This window comes from Patiria miniata, unplaced genomic scaffold (assembly GCF_015706575.1).
Source record: "Patiria miniata isolate m_02_andy unplaced genomic scaffold, ASM1570657v1 HiC_scaffold_13, whole genome shotgun sequence".
NCBI lineage: Eukaryota > Metazoa > Echinodermata > Asteroidea > Valvatida > Asterinidae > Patiria > Patiria miniata.
This window is the reverse complement of record NW_024037051.1, coordinates 8,598,227-8,618,741: the sequence shown is the minus strand read 5'-3', so window position 1 is coordinate 8,618,741 and position 20,515 is coordinate 8,598,227. Positions and strand designations below refer to the sequence as shown.

The window sequence follows — 20,515 nt, the reverse complement described above, 5'->3', positions numbered from 1 at the left end:
CGTCTGGCAGAGCCAAGCTTGACAAAATTTCTCACTTTTTTGTCCCTTAAAAAATGAGAATCTACACATTAAGCATCACATGATATTCTGTAAAAAATATAGGTGCAATCTTATTTTTGATATTAAAAATAAAATCAAGCTTGCGCGATCACATGCTGAACACTTTAAAACTAAGCATGGTTACAGTTCCAGAGGTTTAAAAATAATGCAGAAAATTACGTTGCAGTATTTGTTTTTGTCAAGCTTGTCTCATAACAATTACATTGGAAGTTCAACCATCCATTAAATTCTTCTTTTTTCAAAACATTTTTCATCCCAATAAGACAAGTATTATATTGAACTTACTAGAACTATTAGTTTGAATCTTTTTCTTAGCCTCTATTAGTTTGAATCTTTTTCTTAGCCTCAACATGAATACAACCAATGCTGAAATATTCGATTTTCAATACCTCCCGTGTCTTTTTTCAAACCACTCCTAACTACAACTTTTACCACACATGATTATTCTTAAACAATTTTGAATACACTTTTTGTTTACCATTACTAGAGTTTATTAAATGTTATTTATTTACTTTTATACTCGATAAAAAAATTCAAATGATCGTAAGAGCACTAAACGGCAAGGCTACAGCATGCGAGTGCAATAAAGACAAACAAATTTTCTTTAAAAAAAAATCCCATACTTTACTGTCGTAATAAAAAATTACTGTAAGACACTTTGTGAATTGCTCCAAGTTAACTGTTGGAGTCTCTTCATGAATACAAATGTAAACTTACTCCATCATTGACTCTTGTCTATTAAAATTTACTCTTATTGGGTTATTTTCAATGATCTATCCATTATGCCCTGCCCACATGGTCAACAATGCACGGGTAACAACATGTGGGCCCCTCTCATGCCACACTCCATGTTAAGGCCAAGCATGTTATAAACTATTCGTCACTGTCAGACTTACACCGAACATAAACCACGCTGTGATTGGTCAACACATGACAGGGCAGGGCTTAATGGAATCGATCAGTTGGTCGAGTACCTCACGTTGCGTTTACAAATCTTCTCCCGAGGACTCACCTGCAACTGTCAGCCTAGCACTGCAGGCTGCTACTGCCGCTGCACCTGGCCCGTTACGCGCCTCGCAGGTGTACGTGCCTGCATCCTCTGGGAAGACTTCGTTGATCTGGAGACGGGCGATGCCGTCCTCGTAGATCATGCGGAAGTAGCGGGACGGCTTGATGATGGCATTGTTGAGATACCAAGAGATGGATGGAGCTGTACATGAGGGGACAGAGTAGCATTATCAGGGGTGAGATTTTGGGGAAAAAAGAACTTCCATGAAATAATCGGCAGAGGATTTGAGGGTCACCAAGGCCCCCAGAGCTGTACAGGGTCTATGGAATATGTTCACATTTGCCTGAAGGCACCCATTAAAACACCCGTGTTTGTTCTACATAAACTTTTTATATGCAAAAACCCTTTTATTGGAAAAGTACCTAACGAATGCCAGATTTCAAAAGGGATTCTTTAAAAAAAATCCTGAAATCGGGAAAAATATGACAAACAATCCTGAAATCAGGGAATATTCCTAACAAATGGCACCAGTGCAATATGAAGAAAGGTTTTATGTTTATGATCTGAAAGATTTCAAGCAGCCATTAAGTACCATGTTCGTCTTCTTTGATGGGGTATTTTGAGCTTACAGATCAAATTTTGGCCTCAAAATTCTAGGGTTCTCCCAAAGCTTTTTTCCCAATCCACAGGCTTATTTACATTCATGTCCCTCATACATTTATTGCGGGTAGTGAGACCAGTGTCCTTTCACAACTTGTCAACAATGCTCAGCTGTGGTCTTCCTCGCGCAATTCACCCTTTTTTTCCAGTCGGACTCAAATCAGCAAGCCAATTGAAGGCATCTTAGTTGTGTGGTTAATAACCAATTAGCAAGTGGTCTTCAGTTCAAATCTCACACGAGCAAATCTCTCCAAAGTTTTCCTTAAGGGCTCAAAAGCACTAGCATAATCTTCTATTACATGACGCTGGCAGAAGCCCAACATTGTTTACAAAAAAACACACCATTCACAACCTATGAAATCAGTTTCTGGTTAAGAAGTATACATGAGATACTTACCTGGAATTCCTGATACTTGACAAGCAAACTCCACAGGGCTTCCCTCTCCTACCTCAGTATCTCTAATGGGAGTGTGGATGACAGGTGCCTGGCCCCCTCCTGGTACAGCTGCATCGGGTGCTTCACCTCCTATGGAGTATCAAGACAATCACCCCTTGTGTTTGAATTATACTTGATCACAAACAGGGAAAGAATGTTGCAACCTGACGCCACTTTTTCCTTCATATATTATCTCAATACAGGTCAGTCAGTGCAAATATGTTCAAAAGACATGAATCTGGGACTGAGAAACTTTTTCGAAGTTTGTTAGGAAATGCTTAGAATTTTTTTTTTAACTCTCCGTTGACTTTGTACACAACCACTGAAGTAGTGTATGGATACTACATTCTTTCCACAAACAGGTGTGTAAGAAAGTTGTGAAGCAATGCAGTACCAAAATTAAGGGGCAGTATATCCTGCCATGGAACGTCTGCTGTACGAAAGTGACACAAGATGTCTCCTCCCATCCATATAATATTGTCACTGACGAGTTGGTATATTGGAACGTTTTTGTTATGCAAGATTATTCAAGCAAAAAGATTATTCAAGAGTTTATTATTCACTGATTTTATTCGATTTCTGGCTTCAATATGGAACTCTTTGCCAGTATCCTGTGTTCCTACTCTTTTATAACTGATTTCCATTTCTTTCTCTTTAATTCATGTCTCTTCCTGTCTTCCCTGGCCTTGGCCAAATGGTCTGCAAATTCCACGAGGAAAAAAAAATAAGAGAAACTTACGTTCAACGACCAGATGAGCAGTGTGGCTGACTGAGCCAGCCGAGTTGATGACCTCGCAGCGGTACATTCCTGAATCCTCTGGTCGGGTTTCGAGGAGAAGCAACGTGTGGACATCTTCATCTTGCAGTTTCTTGAAGCGAGGATTGGTCGAGAGCTTCTGGCCGGCCTATGAGTGTCAGACCAAGAGAAGTTGAGACAAACAAAAAGGAAGCAAAACTATGACAGTAGAAGAAGCTTCTTTTAAGATAAAAAAAAAAATCAATATGGATATGTGGGTCTGTTGAGGGGGAGTTGGAAGAGTTCAAATCCAGCTAATGGCCACAGTACAGCATGTTGTGTCCTCAGGCTGGTCACTTTACCACAACTTTCCTCTTTCCTCCCTGCAGCATAAATGGACACTATGCTAACTAAGGGGAAAGGAAATATTCTCACTTGTTTAATGCCACTGAATTCCAAGATAAACACTGGCCAGATGAGCCCACAGAACACCTCAAACATGGCTGCTCAATGCAAGGGGTCTATAGACTCCAGATTGACCTTATTTTCAATTTTTTTTTCCTCCCAAAACAGTTACATTTCGATCCTCGCAGGTTCTATGTCAAAGCCATTTTTCCTTTCATTGCTTACCTTGAACCATTCCACCTGTGGTTCGGGTGAGCCAGCTACCCTGACGGTGAATCTAGCTGGCTCTCCTGCTGTAGTGACGGTCTTCTGAGGCGGCATCACAAACTCAGGAGCCTGACCCTGAGTGGACTTGCTGGCTTGAGAATCTGGTTTTAAGACAAAGGTCAAATGAGCCCGTTTAAACAACATCTTTAAAGAAATGAATGAAATCAGAATAACTTTCAACACTGCCAACTTTGACAAATATTTTTTATTTGGTTTAAGTTAGAGTGTTTGTGCTTTGATGAGGCTTCGGGTCTTTGTTCAAACAAACCTGTCTACAATTTGCATAAATATGAAGAGACACCATGAGTTGACAAATGTTAGCTATTCAAATATTGAGGCTGTGAGCATGTCTGCATATGTGAATGAAAGGGGGAATTTGAAGAGGATAAAACAGTAAGACAACTAATATATCATTGTGAACATTATTGATTATAATTCACCAACAAAAACCCAAAACTATGCAAAATGTTGCATGTAACTTACTAATTTTTCTAACACTTACAACAGTTGTCTTACATGTTTTAACAGTTGTAGAGCTGGAGATCAAGAAGTGATTTAAAGCAGGACATGGTGTAGACATGTGGTATTTATGGAGCATTTGTAAACATGTTTTTCTTCTGGAGACAAAGGCCAGTGTTCTTTTTGAATTCTTCAGTTACTGAGCAATTAGTTTTTGTTAGCAGAACCATGATGGTTTACTTTAAGTCCAAATACTGCTTTTCCTGGAAGAGAAGGCGTTAATATGAAAGAAAGGGCCAACCGTGATGTGCAGAGAAAAGTTAATACAGAGATGATGAAGGCTATGAAGGAAATCGCTGAAATGAAATCTGTTAGTTTCCGCAGGGAAAACGTGAATTTGTTAGTCCAGAAAAAAGGTCAGAAAATAAAGAGTACAATTTTGAAAGTAGATAAATGCTGTGAATTGATAAACATCTACAACTCATCTCTAGAAACATGTTCATCAATTCATCACTGAATGTGACTATGTAATGCCAATGCTGAAAATATGTTTCCATTGAATACAGCAAGAAAGAACAATCTCAAAACGACTGAGTGCAAATCTAAACTGAAGAAGATCATGAAAGAAGTGCATTCCAAATGAAGTGTCATTATGAAGTGTCAATACCTCGGAGATGTTAGATAGAGAAAGCATCTCTGTGCTGAAGAAACGATGATGGCAGTGCACTTAAAACAGTCAAAACATGTACACTTATAAACCATCATATTAAAAGAGCACAATCCACCCAAACAGTGCACTTGAAGCTGGTTGACTATGCATGAATATAAAGCAATAGGGAAACCTGTTGTGTATTCTGCTCAATCAGCTTAAAATGGTCTAACAGAGTTTGCCTGTGGTTGGATCTTCAAAGATCCAGATGAAACAATGAAGAGTGTTAGTGCAATGACAGCGACCAATGTTAGCAATCACGCCACCTGTGAAAATCACCTCAAAAATCACAAACACTACCTTCAATGGTTAAACATGCAGAGCAGGATGCTTCACCCTCGCTGTTTTTAATCGTCACTTTGATCGTTCCGGAGTCGTCAGGGAAAGCCTCGGGGATACACAAGGAACTACTGGTGGTGTCGATCACGATTTCAAAGTCTTCGGAATGGCGAATGGGGACTTCGTCAAGAAACCAATGGACTTCTGGCTTTGGGGAGGCTACAAATTCCACGTCAACGAAGACGTCTTCTCCATCTTTGCAGGTGAAGTCTTCAAGAGGAACGATGATCTTGGGAGCCATGGGTTTGGCTGAACGCGAAGACGGATCCCGTTTGGAAGCTGCGGCTACTGGTTCATCTTGAGACCCTACCTCCTCATATTCACTAGATCTTGATGAGCTGGATCCTTCAGACTCAACGGATTTACTCTTATCTTTTCTGCCAGCATCAGGAGTCAGGTATTCTCCATCATCTTCCTTCTTACCCTTGACATCATCTGGGGTCAGGTAACCTTCTAAAGATGATGCAGACGGTGACCGCTTCTTTTTTGGCTCCGAGTGGAGCTGTTCGTAGTAATCCTCATTCGAGGAAGAGCCTGGTGGTCCATCCTCCTTCAAATCATCTTTTCCTTCCTCTTCGTCAGATGATTTAAGAAGATCATCAATCTTAGTCTGGACAGGTAGAGCTGCTTCATCTACTCTTGCTTTCTCATAGACATGGTCCGATTCAGACTCACTTGAGGATTCCGAAGGACTCTTCTCTACTGCCTTTGCTGGTTTGGGTGTGATGCTCGTTTCACAATTTTGCTCCGAGTCATCGCTGCTTGATGACTCTGAGCTGCTTCTCGGACGTGGCTTATCAGCAAGGATGTGATCAAGTTTGACCTGCTCAGGACCTTCTTTTTTCTCTGCACTTAGAACCTCATCAACTAAGGGCTCATTATCATCTTCTGATTCTGAGCTGAAAGGAAGGGTGGTTTCCAATGTAAACGGGACAGCGGCAAAGTCCTTATTAACTTGCTTAGGTTTCACCACATCTTCAACAAACTCTCCGTCATCGAGTTTTATCTTCAGCTGGACTGGTTCCACCCTTTCAGCCTGAATGGGAGCCTCCTGATCATTCGCAACGGGAGGAGAGGCTGAGGTCTCTAGTGACGGAGGGGCTGTCTTGGAAGGTTTCTGGGCAACTGGAGGAGGGAGTTTGGGTTTAGGCTTGGGAGGTGTCTGGGATTTGGTTTCTTCATGCATTTTGGCAAAACGTTTCTCAAGTTCACTCATCGGCTTCTCTTCCTCGGCTACAAAACAAAAAAGTGTTAGGGAAAAACAAAACAGTTAGGGAGAACAAACACAAGTTGATGCATGCAACGAGTAAAACCTGTTGGACACATTTAAATAACAAATTGGTTCCGATGCAAGAACTTTCAATTATCAATTAATAATTCATGCAGTGGTACAGGCAGAACTGACAAATGAAATAAATCAACTAAAGATTTGACCAAGATCCAATGAACACATTTTAAATAATGTTGGTTAGATGGACATTAAATGTTTTGGGTAGTCGAATTTCAGTCTTTAAAGGTGGGAATCTCTGTAAGGTTTAAAGGAATCAAGACCTACTTTTGTCTGGTTTAGGCACCACTGATACAGGCTTATATCCCTTTCTTGCTTGGAGAGCCTGCTGTAGTTCTGGTGACATCTCTTCGTGTTTTAGTTGGGGCTTGACCACTACGCCCGATTTGAACTCTTTAATAGGAACATACCAAAACAGAAAATGCTGCGGGTCAGCTTAAGGGGGGTGCTTTGTCTTGCAAATTTATTGTTATAGCAGGAATGTTCATGCAAGATCATTTATCAGATGTTAGCCATTTTGTGCCAGACAATTCACAGACTTGGGAATTTATTTGATGCAAGATCATTCTCCTTTTTTAATTTTTTTTTTTATTTAATATTTCATAATGCCACAAGTTTGTAAAGTTGCATGGTTGCCATAGAACCATGAATATTCATCTCATTATGAATATGCAATATAAACAAAAAGGCTTAGTCCATCACACATTCAGCTGGAGCACAAACATGCTAAGTGCACATTACGTTTTGACAAAAATACTGCAAAAGTCTGATCAGTACCTGCTCACAATCGCAAATGTACAAGGACCTTTTGACCTTGACCCAAAATTACCCTCTGGAAGTTTGCCCCTATTAAAATCATCAATGCACATTGAAGCGCTTAGTTTATGCATTAATACATCGAAAATACCGATCAACATATTTCTGTTGATGTTTCTGAAACCAAAACTGCACTTCACAGATTTATGCTAATATTGAAATCAGTTAAGGTAGTTACTAGTTAGCTTCATTTTAAGTCATGCCTCTTACCTTTGCCTGTTCGTTTGAGCTGTACTCCTTGGTCAGACTTCCTGAAGACGTGGAGTCTGGTTTCGTGGGAGATCATGCCAAACTTGTTCCTGCCTACCACCTTGTAGATGCCGCTGTCTGATGGCCGGGTCTTAGGGATGTCAAAGTAATGGATGCCATCAAACCAGATCTTCGTGCGGGAACCCTGTACGGAAATGTCACACTTCAATTTTACTTCTCTTTATCTCTATTTCCCTTTATTAAAGGGAATATACAACATTTGCAAACATCGAATAACAAAACTAATACATTTTTACGAAATACCTTACAAGGATGTTGGAAAATGACATTCTAAAGTATCCTGTAAAATTATGGCACCAGGTGTGAAGTCATTTTCAAGAAAAGTGATATTTTGTATAAATTTCCAACGCTGGTCGGCCGACCACTGTTGGAAAAACCTAACTTTTTTCAACGACTGCTCCAAATTTACCCTTTTTTCAGTCCAAATTTTGTTTGCTTTTGGTTACATGTTCATGAACGGGTGCAGGTCAGCTAGACTGGTTCCCTTACCTTACAACTTTCCGGCATCTATAAATTGATCCATTTCATCTTTAGTGGAGTCAGGGAACCTGACTACTTGAATATTTTTGTTTTTCTTGTTTTTTTCCAACATTTTCGAACACAAAAATTAAAACATGTCAGTGTAACATTTTTTGATCTATTATACTAATCCCTCAAATAGTTCATTTCTAAAAAGTACAGCAAAAACCAATGATGTAATTTCCCTTAGGGGTTAACAGTGACAATCTTCAAACAAATATGATTTGAACGGTTCATGGTGACGCCAGCGAAAAACAGTACGATTCAATAGAACCATGGGGCGTGAAATATCGTTTGTGAGGTTGTCTGGTCCTGAAAAGAAACTCAACGCTTCAGATGGCATGCCCTGCCTGTCATGAGACTCTTACTTTTTTAAGAATGATACAAAGGTTTGATTTCAGAGTGTCAAGAAGTTGAATATCCCTCAAAACAAATTAAAACAAACTTTACATTGGCCTGTTAAATATTTTATAAATAATGAAGTATTTCGCACTTATGTATAACCTCAAGCTTATCAATCTACTGTAATGACACAACAGAAATTTGTGTGTAACTTCACTGTCTATCAAAACAACTTCTTCCTGAAAACAAAGAAAGACAACTTCTTCAAAGAGATCGTACAATGAATAAACTGTAGGAACTGTGTAACAAATCTGTACTTCATAACAACAACAAAAATATATGCAACTGTTAAAATTTGCTCTTCCTAACATTAGTACCACATTAAGCACTTACGTCAGCTTGCATGATGTTATCCTTGTACCAGATGACCCTGGGTACTGGATTGCCCACCAGCCTGACAGTGAATCGAGCTGGTTCGCCCTCAACAGCCTCACAGGGTTCTGGCAAGGTGACAAACTGAGGTGGAACGGGTGCATCGACTTGCTCCGCACCACCGCTGTGTTGCCTAGCCCTGAAAATAAGAAATGACAAAGGTTAAAGAATATCACTTTTTTGTGATTGAGGGTTAGAACTGCTACAAAACAGAAAATTGTTATCTACTGTAGCTGCCACTGGGAAAAGACATACTCATAGAATTTTCCCAACAGGGACAAACCACTGTCATGCTAGCATTAACTCCCATGCAGAAAGATTTAGGCAACCGGGTTAAAATCCTTGGGCTTCACTGGATTCAAATTTTTCAATTCCACATGGCGCTTTGATGTGTCTATCAGCATCTTAACCCTAACCCTCCAGGGTATGTTTGCTAGAACCCTGCCAAGCACAGCAACATGCAACACTTGACTAAGTGACAAGCCTGCCCAGTGTAGCAAGATCCATCAGGGGAAAAGTCTCAAGGCCACACTGCCTCAGAGTCCGTGGTCACTGCAGGCAGCAGGATATAACTGTGGCATTGTTTAATGGGACTTAGCTCTCATTGTTTCAGAGCTGGCCATTCATGCACTGGTGTTGGTAGCTGAATGCATCAAAGTGCACCAGTTCTTTTCCACCTGGTGTACTGTGTTGCGTCTGGCAGGGTTAGGGTTAAGCCTAGTTTCCATATTGACGTTAAGCTTATGCAGACTGCACAGACAGTGCGTGTAACCGTCGGCAAAGTTGATCTGGGTTCAACTTTGCCAGTCGTCTGCAAGATAATTTGTGTCTGTCTGGGTTGTCAGTGACATTACCGGACTAAAGTTTCCATATGTCTGTTTGGGTCTTGTTTGCGTTGCTCTCTGCATTTCTTATGTCGATATGGAAACCAGGCTTTAGGTCTTGTGTGATAGATTTTTGCATTGGGTAGACGTGAATGTTGACATTGGGTTTTGCCTACCACTGACACATCGCCCCCTACTAAAGTGCACAGGTAAGAGTAGGAAACTACATGTTGAACTGTAATATTTCTCACTGTCTCATTACTACAGCAACTCACTCTGTTTTGAGGTACTCTTCAAATTCCAATGTCTTCTCAATTCCTCTCATTTCCTCCGGAAGTTGGGTGTCTAGAATGAGAGCTTGCTGGGCTGCAAAGTAAACACAAATACAACCAATCAAACACTGCAACTCCTTTTAATTCCTCAGTTCAATTTCTTATGAGACTATTTTCATGACCATCATTAATGGAAACATTAATGTAGCTAATCCAGGATAAAGGTTAATGAAGATCAGCAAATATTTCTAACCTTTGCAGACAAGTTTTCCACTGGTCTCAGCTCTACCACTCTCATTTTGGGCCACACACATGATAACTCCTGCATCCTCGGGGTAGATGCCTTTCATGTTCAGTGAGCACAGGCCAAACTCGTGCTTGGTTTTGATGCGTGATCCTGAAAAACCAAGACCAAAAAACACTCATTAGAAAGCTGCTCCTGCTATAGCCCAAACCTCACCTCAAGCTACAAAATACTTTCAATGCCAAATTTATTTCCCAGCCTTCCATTGCTGTGACCCGGGTTCGATTCCTCCACTGGCCGAATGTGGATTGGGTTTTCAGTCCCTACCTGATTCCGTGGGTTTCCCCAAGAATATTCTTCTGGGGTTTTCCTCCCACCTTGAAAACTGTAATTTCTTCTCATTGTCTTGTCTCTACGTGTTTCTTCAAGGCTTGCGAGCGACAGTCCCTAGGGCGCTTTTGAGGAATCCTTGGTTTCATTACCATTAAGTAAATAAATAATAATACATCGGGAGATCTCCAACATAGGGGGTTGAATAGCTCAGATGGTAGAGGGCCGGTAGCGTTTTCCCATGGCCAAAGTCTGAAGCCCACTCCAATCAATGTCTTTGTTCATCCTTATACAAGTAAGGAGGTTAGATGAATAATGTGCAAGACTTACTAGGGAAGGGGAGGGGGGAGAGGGGGAGTTTGAGGCAGAGAAGATGTCTTACCAGTAACGACTGGCTTGCTGTTCTGCAACCAATCCACCTTCATGGTGCTATCACTCGCTGGTTGCAGTTTGCAAGCAAAGTGAGCCGTCTCTCCTTCCTTCTTGATGACGTTATTCAAGGGGACGACAAACTTTGGAGGCGGCGCTTTGGGAGCCTCGTAAATCTGGGCTGGATAGTACTGACCGCTGCCACTCCTGAAAATCATTCCACAAAATATGAAACGTGATTGCTAACAGCTTCTGGTCTTCACAGGAATATTAAATTTAGAAAAAAAAAAAAAATTCCCTTCATTTAAAACTATTTTCTTCTCTGTGTTGTTATCTTTTCAGTTCGGTTCTTTGCTAAGATTACTTATTCTTCAGTTTCTTTGTTCTATTTACAGACTCGTACTTTCTGAGTTATTGAATCTTTCCTTAATAACAAACTGTTCAAGATGTGGCCATAAGCCCTTCTCTATTTGCAGCATTACGTACATCTCCTAATGCCATGTGTAAGAGCATGCATGTCAGACTTTTGTCAGTCATAATGGTTGCGAAGATATGACTTTGCTCGGACAAAACATCAAGGGACAGGGCTTAACAGATTTATTTGGAGTACTTGACTTTTTTTCTTTGACAATTATGAAAGGTAAAAATGGTTTAATGATGGATAAAATGTTCATTGTTTTAAAGAAATTGCCAAAGCAAAGCATTACAAGGGTAAAGGATGCCATGGAAAGAACAATGTGAAAAGAGACAAAGTAGATGAGACTTACTCTTCACTGAGTGATCTATCATGTTCCAATGTCTTCCCAATACCAGCTTGCATCTCCTCAGGCAACTGGCTCTTGGTGATCAGACCTCCTTGAGCTACAAGAAAAGAAAAACTTCATCATTGTCATCATCATGATTGGTACCATGGCAATAGAAGCTATAATTTAATCAAGGATCTTTCTTTCCACGTTTGTCCTTTGGACCGCGGAAGCAAAAGTAGACTTGGAAATGGTGCAAGTATAATTAACTGTTTCTGTTGGTTGAGCTCGGTCATCGTATGTACCATTGGTACTTTGTAAAATTTAATAACGATAGATTTAATAAAGATAGCCGTTCAGATAAAAAGGTTGATTGAACATCAAAAGGCAAGGTCTACTATATCCATGATCAACATCTGTTTAAATCCCCCCCCCCCCCCGAAAAAAAAAATACTATGTCACAACTCATCAGATTTACATGAAACAATCAGAACTAAAAATATATTTCAAGGAATTCTTTGAGGTCAACAAATTGTATTTTCTTATTTGCTTCAGAGTTGTAAGGACACAAACAGTGTTTAAAGGTAATAGACACCATTTGCAATTACCCTTTAGAATGTTAATATTTTTAAGCTATCTCTTACCTCTGCAAACCAGCTTTGCAGATGTCTCTGTCCGCCCACTTTCATTGGTGACAGTGCAAGTAATGGTCCCAGAGTCTTCGGCTGAGACGTCTTTGAAGTCCAAGCTGGCGATGCCAAACTCAAAGACAGTCTTGATGCGAGAACCTGCACAATAAATATTTGAGGAAAACTTCCATAATATTACAGCTGTTTCTATTGAATTTAAAATACAAATGAAAAAAAAAGGTCGTTTGTCATTTTATAGTGGTGATGACTCATATTTGACAATTCCTTTAATCGTTTAGCATTTTTAACTGCCGCAAGGTTTGGAAATTCATTGGAATTTCCCAAGAAACTTTTGAAATTAAAACTTTTTGAATTATCCAAAATCCATTATTCAGAGCCACATTGTTACAGCATGAAATATGCATCACTCAATGAACAGTTAGCATGGGCGCCTCATTCCTTTGCGCTGCAGCTGCATGTAGTTGTGTTGGTTGAGTGTAATGGCATTCTGTATGTGTGTATAATTTGTCTAATGGTTATAGTTGTAAGACAATCTTGGCCACATGGTAAATCCAACTTTGTCTTAGAACTGAATTGACTTAAAATCTGGGGTACAAAATACAGGTACAAAATACAACTGTCACACTACAGCTTTTTTCTTACCAGTGATGAGTGGTCGTCCATCCTTGGACCATTCCACCTTCATGGTAGCATCGCTGGCAGGTTCAATCCGGCAGGCAAAGTGGGCCTTCTGTAGCTCGGATCTCTGTAAGCTGTTGATTGGGACGATGATGCGTGGTGCTGGGGCCCTGTCTGCCTCGTGGTAGACGCCGGTGTCTGGTCTGGATGGTCGGCCGTCCTTTACAATACCACTGCAGTAACACATGGTTTCGAAAATCAACATGGATATGGCGTGATAATGGCCAAATGTGAATATGAATTTGTTTTACGCCACACAGGAAAATATGCGCTTCTAAATTTGCAAAAGTTTAACGCATTTTGAATCCGGTGCACTTAGCAGCTAACGTTTTTTGTTTTGCATTAACTTGAGGCATGCACTGACCTTATGCACTGACCTTCTGTTAGAAAGGTTTGAAACCTTTGGAACTTTATTTCAAAATTTCCAAGGCATACATACAAATTCAGACCTCTTTTTGTCTATGAGCACCATTTTGAATGGAATTTGAGGAAGTTTAATGTGGGAGTTCCTCTCATACATTTTCTCATGTAAGGTACCAAAACTATTTCATTGCTTATTATTGGTGCTGTGACTGTGCAACATTGCACTTAATACACTGCTTGATGACATTTTGTTTTTACTATGGGGAGAAAACAAAAGATTTCTTTTAAATTCTTTAAGATGGTCCACTTACTCGTCACTGATGGAGCGATCGTATTCCAACGTCTTCTCAATGCCCTCTCTCATGCTGTCTGGAAGCTGACTTTCGGTGACTAGGCCGTCTTTGGCTGTATATCAATCAGAGTTACATCAATGTATAAATAATGGAACAATATGATAAACTAGCTTGTAAATGCCATGTGAACATCATGTGATCACCATGTGAACATCTTGTGAATACCATTAAAACACAATGCACAATGAGAAAACCACAGGAACAGCAAGAGAACACCATGTAAAACAATTGGAGCACCACATCAACACTATGAAAACATACATACTGGAATTTGTATCCTTGTGGAGTCATTTCTTTGTTCTCGTGACTAAACAAGTTGAGATTGCAAATCTGCATGTAGCTTTAAAATGCTCCTATTTTAACCAGAATTAATTTCCTTGGCTGAAAGTCGGACTTAACATCCCTTACATAAAATACTTCAATTTGCGACAAATCAACACACCTTGAAAATTCCCAGTTTTTGAGTAAGATCCATATATCTATTTCGTGATAACCTTGTAGAGACGTATTCACCTAGAGATATTTCCCTGTGGAGACGTATACAATCTTTTGTTCCCTATTATATACCCATGTCTCCACAGGGTACCGTGTACCACATCACCATGTGTGATGAAGGGTTCGCAAGTGCCCTATCTAATGGGGACTAAGCCAAAATACAAGCAAGTTTACCAGTTTTTAAGCAAGTAATTGAGTTCCAAATCTTGACATGACTTACAGTGCACAATGAGCTTGCATGAGACTTCATTCTTTCCACTCTCGTTGGCAGCGCGACACGTGATGACTCCAGCGTCTTCAGCATACACACCCTTGATGTCCAGGCTGGCAATGCCAAACTCAAAGGTGGTCTTGATTCTTGAGCCTATGGGATAAAGTAACATCAATTTTATTTCATGAAGTTTTGAACAAAATTAGGCACTGTTTAGTTTGCAGAAAAAGAAAGACTGTTTTTTTTTTTGAAGAGAAAATGGAAAATAATTCAAATCTAAACTATTCATAAGATGGAATTTACGTTGGGATGATGTAAATCACTTTTAGGTTTTGCCATTCACTGACGTATAAACGTGATCTTTTTCCAACTTTCACTCGGGAGGTAACACACTGAGTATACAGTGTTTATACGTCGGTGAAGGGCAAAACCTAATCTTGAATTTAAATCTATATTAAACAAGATAAGGCAGAATTGGCTTTGTTTCTATGTCTTCAAATACTTAAACAGTTACTTCTAATTTATGTGAAAGCAAGCCTGTTTTCCTGATTCTGTTTATAAAATATTTCACGAATGTTTCCAAAATCTGCAAAAGTTCTCTTGCTTAATTGTTGTGAAGGAAAGGGGGAAAAAACAATTACATATTTTGTTACATCCTTCACAGCCTTGCAACTACGCACTTTTCTGATTTTAATTTAAAGTAATATAAAATATTTCAAACTGTATAATTAAAAAAAAAATAACACTTGTCTCACTTGTGAACAACGGCCTTCCGTTCCTCAGCCATTCCACTTGCATGGTGCCATCACCGGTCGGCTCAATCTTACAGGCAAAGCGAGCGTCTTTCCCCTCATGTTTCTTGACATCTCGTGGGGAGATGACAAAGTTCGGCGGGGGAGCCCGCTCCGATTCGTAGGCTTGGGCTGCAGGCTTTTCCCTGGCTAAGGCATCATCGGGTCTGTAGTAAGAAAATTTTAAAAACAATTCCAATAAAAATGACTATTAACAGCATATTTCACAGTGATGTACAATAGTCTTGCTTGCCAATCAAAAACAGAATTTCAAATTACAATAAAATATATTGTAATGCTTATATAGTGCTTTCCATCGTATGAACCATCTCAAAGTCCTTTACAATTATTCCCCTGTTCATCAGGCAACAAGACAGCCGATATCAGCGCACATTCGGTCCTCTACCCTTACAGGTACCCATTCATACTCCTGGGTGGAGAGAGGCAACTGTAGTTAAGTGTCTTCCCCAAGGACACAAACACCATGTTCCTGGCATGGTTCGAACCCACCTGCCATCGTACATGCGTCAAACACCGTAACCACTGGACCATGGGATTCAACATGGCATTCTACAAACTGTGTAAACATGCCATTAGTTTCAACATTGAGCTTGAGATTTGAAGCTTTTATGTCAAGAATACCACACTACAGCTCTACAACATCGTAGGATTTTGAATAAAAAACTTGGTATTGATGCGAACCCTGTGACCTACAAGATTGTAGCCACCTACCCTCTGAGGTATTCCTCGTACTGAAGAGTCCTCTGTATTCCTCTCATCTCCTCAGGCAGTTGGCTGTCAGAGATGACTGAGCCTTTAGCTAAAAATGAAAGACACACAGTGACCGTTAACAGCAAATTAATATTTTTATTATCATTATATTGTTTACATTTGTAAAGTGTTTTGCTAACAAAAGAACAGAAAACAATACAAATTAAAATATTATAAAAATAATGAATGTTTATGAGTGCAATGGTAAGAATATGTTCATGAGGTGACAGATTGATTGTTCCATTCCACCAGGCGAAGCCAAGTGGAATGGAACATTCCATCTGTCACCGAATTAATTTATTATTTCCCTTGCACAAATGTGAACATTCATTATTAGTTTTATACAACACCTGAATAAATCCTCGCCACCAATCATGTGACTGCGCAATGAAACTTCTACTTACCGTGGAATAGAACTTATATTTTTGAGGTGCGGCCGAGCCGTGGGTAGGTACGAATAATTCAATGACACATGATCAATGACCCACCAATCAGATGATGGGGATTTATTCAGGCGTTGTATAAATTACACCGTTTAAAAGCACAAAGACAATAAAAAGTATCGGCCACACCTCAAAAATAGCAGTTCTATTCCACGGTAAATGAAGTTTCATTGCGCAGTCACATGAGTAAGTCATTTTACATATTGTCAGTAAATATTTCTACTAATTCACAATAAATAACTTTGCATATCACAGGTCTCGGGTGATAAAAATTAACTTCATAAATGTAAGTTTTTCAAGTCAGACCACTGTATTAAAGACACTGATGTGTAATCTATTGGCTTACTCTGGCATGTGAGTCTGCCGGAGGTCTCAGTGTGCCCGCTGGCGTTAGCAGCTCGACATGTGATGATCCCAGCATCTTCTGGGTAGATGCCTTGGATCTCTAGGTGACAGATGCCAAACTCGTTGCTGGTCTTGATCCTAGAACCTACAGAGTGAGAAGATAAAATAAGATACATGTACATTTAGAATGAAGCACAGACAGATACTTGTTTAAAACAACTAACAAAGGTTAAAATCAGCCACATGAAGTCTGGTTTCTGTAAACTCCTGTCTGGTAGATTAGGTAAAAGCAATCATCTCTTCTTGTATATTTCTTTTGCGTGATACTTATTGGCACCAAGTTTTGACACAAACGGCAAGATGCAAAAGTTCCAGACACACTCACAGAATAAAAAAACTATTAAAAATTGGTACATACAGACGGGGAAAACTTATCAAAAATATGGCACAATGAAATGGGACACAGCATGTTGTTACTTAAAGTATCTTAATACTTGGTTTATGACACGGGAGAAACCAACTTTCATTATCTTCTTACCAATGTAAAGTTGAACAAAGATACTGACCGGAGCAGGATTTGAAAATGCAGACTTTGAAATATTAAGTAAGTGCTTCGCTAACTGAGTTGTCCAGCCCTATATCCTTAAACTTTCAAAGGCTATGACAGCCTTGAATATGTCAAAGGACTTTAAATCAAGTCTCCAAAAATATTCATTGTCAGAAGTAATCAACTCATGACAGTGTGAATTTTGATAGAAATTTCCAGCCGATTCTTACCAGCAAAGAGTGGCATTCCATTCTTGAGCCACTCTACCCTCATGGTCTCATCGCTAGCTGGCTCCAGCCGGCAGGCAAACCGGGCGTTCTCACCCTCCTTCTTGTGCATGTCGTTCAGCGGGATGGTGAAGCGAGGCTCGGGCGTCTTGGGGAACTCCTCGTCGTCCGAGTACTGATCCGGCCGGGTGAAGATGGAGCCGGAGGAGTGAGGCTCCACTGGAGGTCTGCTTTGCCTGAAATAATAACGTCGTAAGAGTTAACATTAAAGGCGTAAGAGCTAACAATGAAAATTGAAATCATTCACTCATGACTTTCTGCAGTGTCCACTGTTAAATTGCCATGCATTTGTGCTACAAGTACCTAAAAGTTGACGACATGTTTTTATATAACTGTAACTGAATTATAGTTTTTAAGCCACACCATAACCTGGATTTGTACAATATTTTTGGCTTGTACAATTGGCCACAATTTAGCCACTGCTACAAGTTATATTTCAATTTAACGTAAGGCAGCACAAGAGTAATATGAGTTGTACTTACTGTGTGGGAGCCTTCCTTTTCACCAGGGGTGGTGCCGTCCCGTAAATCTTTCCAACGGGAGGTTGGTCTAAAATTTAAAAAAAATTTAAAACAAGAAAAGAAGACTTAAATTACCCCTTTTTTTTTACAAAGTTTCAAGAACTGAGGAACTTCCAATAAACTTGCTGACAAAAGAATATGTCTCATTTGATATAACAGAAGAGGGCATTAAATGAAATATGATGTCTATAAATTAGGCTTCACAAACTTGGCAAACTGTAAAATTGATTAAACACTTTCATTAAGTTAACAAAAGTGTAAAAGCAATTGGAAAAAATTGTGGTTATGGGATTTAATACTTCTGCACTTCCCTGAAAGGCATTCCAATTTCCATAAATAATCACTTTATATCACTCATGAGATAAAAAAGCAACTTTTAGGAGACACTGATATACTTACAGGTGACTTGCACTTTACACCTGCAGGAGACGCGGCCAGCTGAGTTGAATGCTGTACATGTGTACCAGCCGCTGTCTTCACGACTCGTCTTGTCAATGGAGAAACTACACACGCCTTGTAGCATCTCAATTCTGTCAAAGCAAACATCCCATGAAAAATAAAGCTAGAAATTTGGTAGGCTCCATAAAGTCTTCTAAAATTCATTTAGTTCAAGTGCACTGCTGTAAATTTGAACAAAATCATTCTATTTTTAACAGCACTGTCATATTGCTGAGAATTTCCTGAATCCTCCAATATCCTCCACTGTGTAGTTCACTAATAGCACATTCCTTCTTCATACTATTAAGGCACCCATGTAAAATAATAATAATAATATAATATTAATAATAACAGGTTCTTATATAGCGCGTTTAACTAAGATCAAAGCGCTTTACATTATTATTACCCCTAATCATTGGGCCAATTAAACATTCCATATACCATCTCAACTCCTTGGGGAGTATACAGCTCGATGCAGCCTGTTAGGCGCAAGGAAGCTAATTCAATCACAATAACCATCACTGCCCTCATAGGTACCCATTTACTCCTGGGCGGAGAGAAGCAATGAGTGACAAAGTGCCTTGCCAAAGGGCACACGCACCATGACCCCGCCAGGACTCGAACCCACAACCTGCAGCTTTACCCGCAGACCACGAATCAGTGCCCTTAACCACAAGGCCACAGCACTCTACATGTGCTTTACCTTACTCAATACTGAAAAATGCTTGACAGCCTCCTGAGGTGTTTTAGCGAATCTGCATAAGTTACGGACAGTACAAAAATCCTACCAACCTGTATCGGTTTGACCCTCTAGTGATGTGATGCCCGTCCTTCTGCCAGTTGACTTGTGGACTAGGTGCTCCATGGACCTTACAGCTGAGCGTGATAGGTTCACCCTCCATCGCAGTCACATTCTCAATCCTGTCGATGAAGGATGGTGCCACTAGATGTTGCTTGGCTGTAGAGAGAAATAATGCATCAGTGTTTACAAAAAAGAAGAATAGAGATGTATCTTTATGTAAAACAGAATTACTGATATTTCAAACAGATTTTGAAAATTCAGAAGTATTTCTTTTCTAATATAACGTAACTGAATTTCTTACAACAGAATTCTGGAAAATGGGTGACCAATGCTATGGCCAAAAAAAAAAAATCTCCGGTTTCTGGTATGCGCGCGCGTCGCCGTAGCCATGCGCGTCGGCAAAATGAAAAAGTTTTTTTTTCAATGAAAGATGATGTCTCAAAACCGCCAAACTCACTGGTTTGATTGGAATCCTGCTGCTGCACAATTTTAACGTGTTTTTAGATGGGGTTATGATCGAGAATAAGCTTCATGTGGCCTCTCTGGACCCCCATATATTTGCACTAAGTTTAGTCGGGCACCATTTGCAGTCATCAGCCGACATTTGAAGCAAAAAAGTCAGGTAAAAAAAAAAAAAAAGCCGCGTCGCCGCACCACTTTTTGGACAAGCTCCATACCAGAAACCGGAGACTTTTTTTTTTTGGCCTAACTAACAACACAGCATTGGAGAATTGTGAAGCAGAAGATATCTTTAGATTTAAGACACTATTTTCGGGAAAATGAGGGGAATAACTTCTGAGACTGATACCCAACAAATTAACGAACACATTAAATGTGCATGCTAATTAATTTCTTATTGGTGAACTTGCGCAGTTGGTGAAGCTCTAGTATGGTATTCCGTATGTGGCTGGTTCTAATACTGTTCCAGTTTTGTTTTCTTCGCTTGCAACGTTATGTTGAAATTTTTGTCTGAGCAAGAAAATTTCTAAGCAAGTAAAGTTTTCTGTTCAGTGACTCTATGATACTGAGCCAAGGTCTGTACTTTACTCAAAAACAAGAAATAAGGCTCACCTTCTACCGACAGCCCCACAGTAAACTCTGACTGTCCTGCTCTGTTGGTTGCCACACATCTGTACTGACCGCTGTCCTCAGGTTTGGCATAGGTGATGAGGAGTGAGTGAACACCGCCCTCGTTGACCAACATCTGCCAGGTGAATAAAGTTCAAGTTAAGTCAGCTGGCAGGTCTATGCTATCCATCCCAATGACCAAGTTTATGATGTTAATTATGTC

The 20,515-nt window shown here is 39.9% G+C and overlaps 1 protein-coding gene across 22 annotated transcripts in view; it reads right to left on the bottom strand.

The window, feature by feature from the left end:
- The window catches only part of LOC119721196 (titin-like), a 210,720-nt gene that overhangs the window by 65,765 nt on the left and 124,440 nt on the right, over positions 1 to 20,515 (bottom strand). For 20 of the 22 annotated variants that reach the window (XM_038191122.1, XM_038191102.1, XM_038191117.1 and 17 more), the window contains 24 exons: positions 20,296 to 20,428; positions 19,215 to 19,380; positions 18,384 to 18,514; positions 17,946 to 18,012; positions 17,407 to 17,639; positions 16,631 to 16,774; positions 15,803 to 15,890; positions 15,035 to 15,237; positions 14,289 to 14,432; positions 13,532 to 13,625; positions 12,822 to 13,030; positions 12,174 to 12,317; positions 11,554 to 11,647; positions 10,800 to 10,993; positions 10,097 to 10,240; positions 9,847 to 9,937; positions 8,709 to 8,886; positions 7,395 to 7,578; positions 6,636 to 6,761; positions 5,042 to 6,313; positions 3,532 to 3,674; positions 2,905 to 3,070; positions 2,127 to 2,255; positions 1,073 to 1,270 (listed from right to left, as the gene is read on the bottom strand). In XM_038191122.1, coding sequence (XP_038047050.1) covers positions 1,073 to 1,270; positions 2,127 to 2,255; positions 2,905 to 3,070; positions 3,532 to 3,674; positions 5,042 to 6,313; positions 6,636 to 6,761; positions 7,395 to 7,578; positions 8,709 to 8,886; positions 9,847 to 9,937; positions 10,097 to 10,240; positions 10,800 to 10,993; positions 11,554 to 11,647; positions 12,174 to 12,317; positions 12,822 to 13,030; positions 13,532 to 13,625; positions 14,289 to 14,432; positions 15,035 to 15,237; positions 15,803 to 15,890; positions 16,631 to 16,774; positions 17,407 to 17,639; positions 17,946 to 18,012; positions 18,384 to 18,514; positions 19,215 to 19,380; positions 20,296 to 20,428 — 4,675 coding nt within the window. The remainder of the gene's footprint in view (positions 1 to 1,072; positions 1,271 to 2,126; positions 2,256 to 2,904; positions 3,071 to 3,531; positions 3,675 to 5,041; positions 6,314 to 6,635; positions 6,762 to 7,394; positions 7,579 to 8,708; positions 8,887 to 9,846; positions 9,938 to 10,096; positions 10,241 to 10,799; positions 10,994 to 11,553; positions 11,648 to 12,173; positions 12,318 to 12,821; positions 13,031 to 13,531; positions 13,626 to 14,288; positions 14,433 to 15,034; positions 15,238 to 15,802; positions 15,891 to 16,630; positions 16,775 to 17,406; positions 17,640 to 17,945; positions 18,013 to 18,383; positions 18,515 to 19,214; positions 19,381 to 20,295; positions 20,429 to 20,515) is intronic. The other 2 variants (XM_038191119.1, XM_038191121.1) reach the window with 2 other exon arrangements.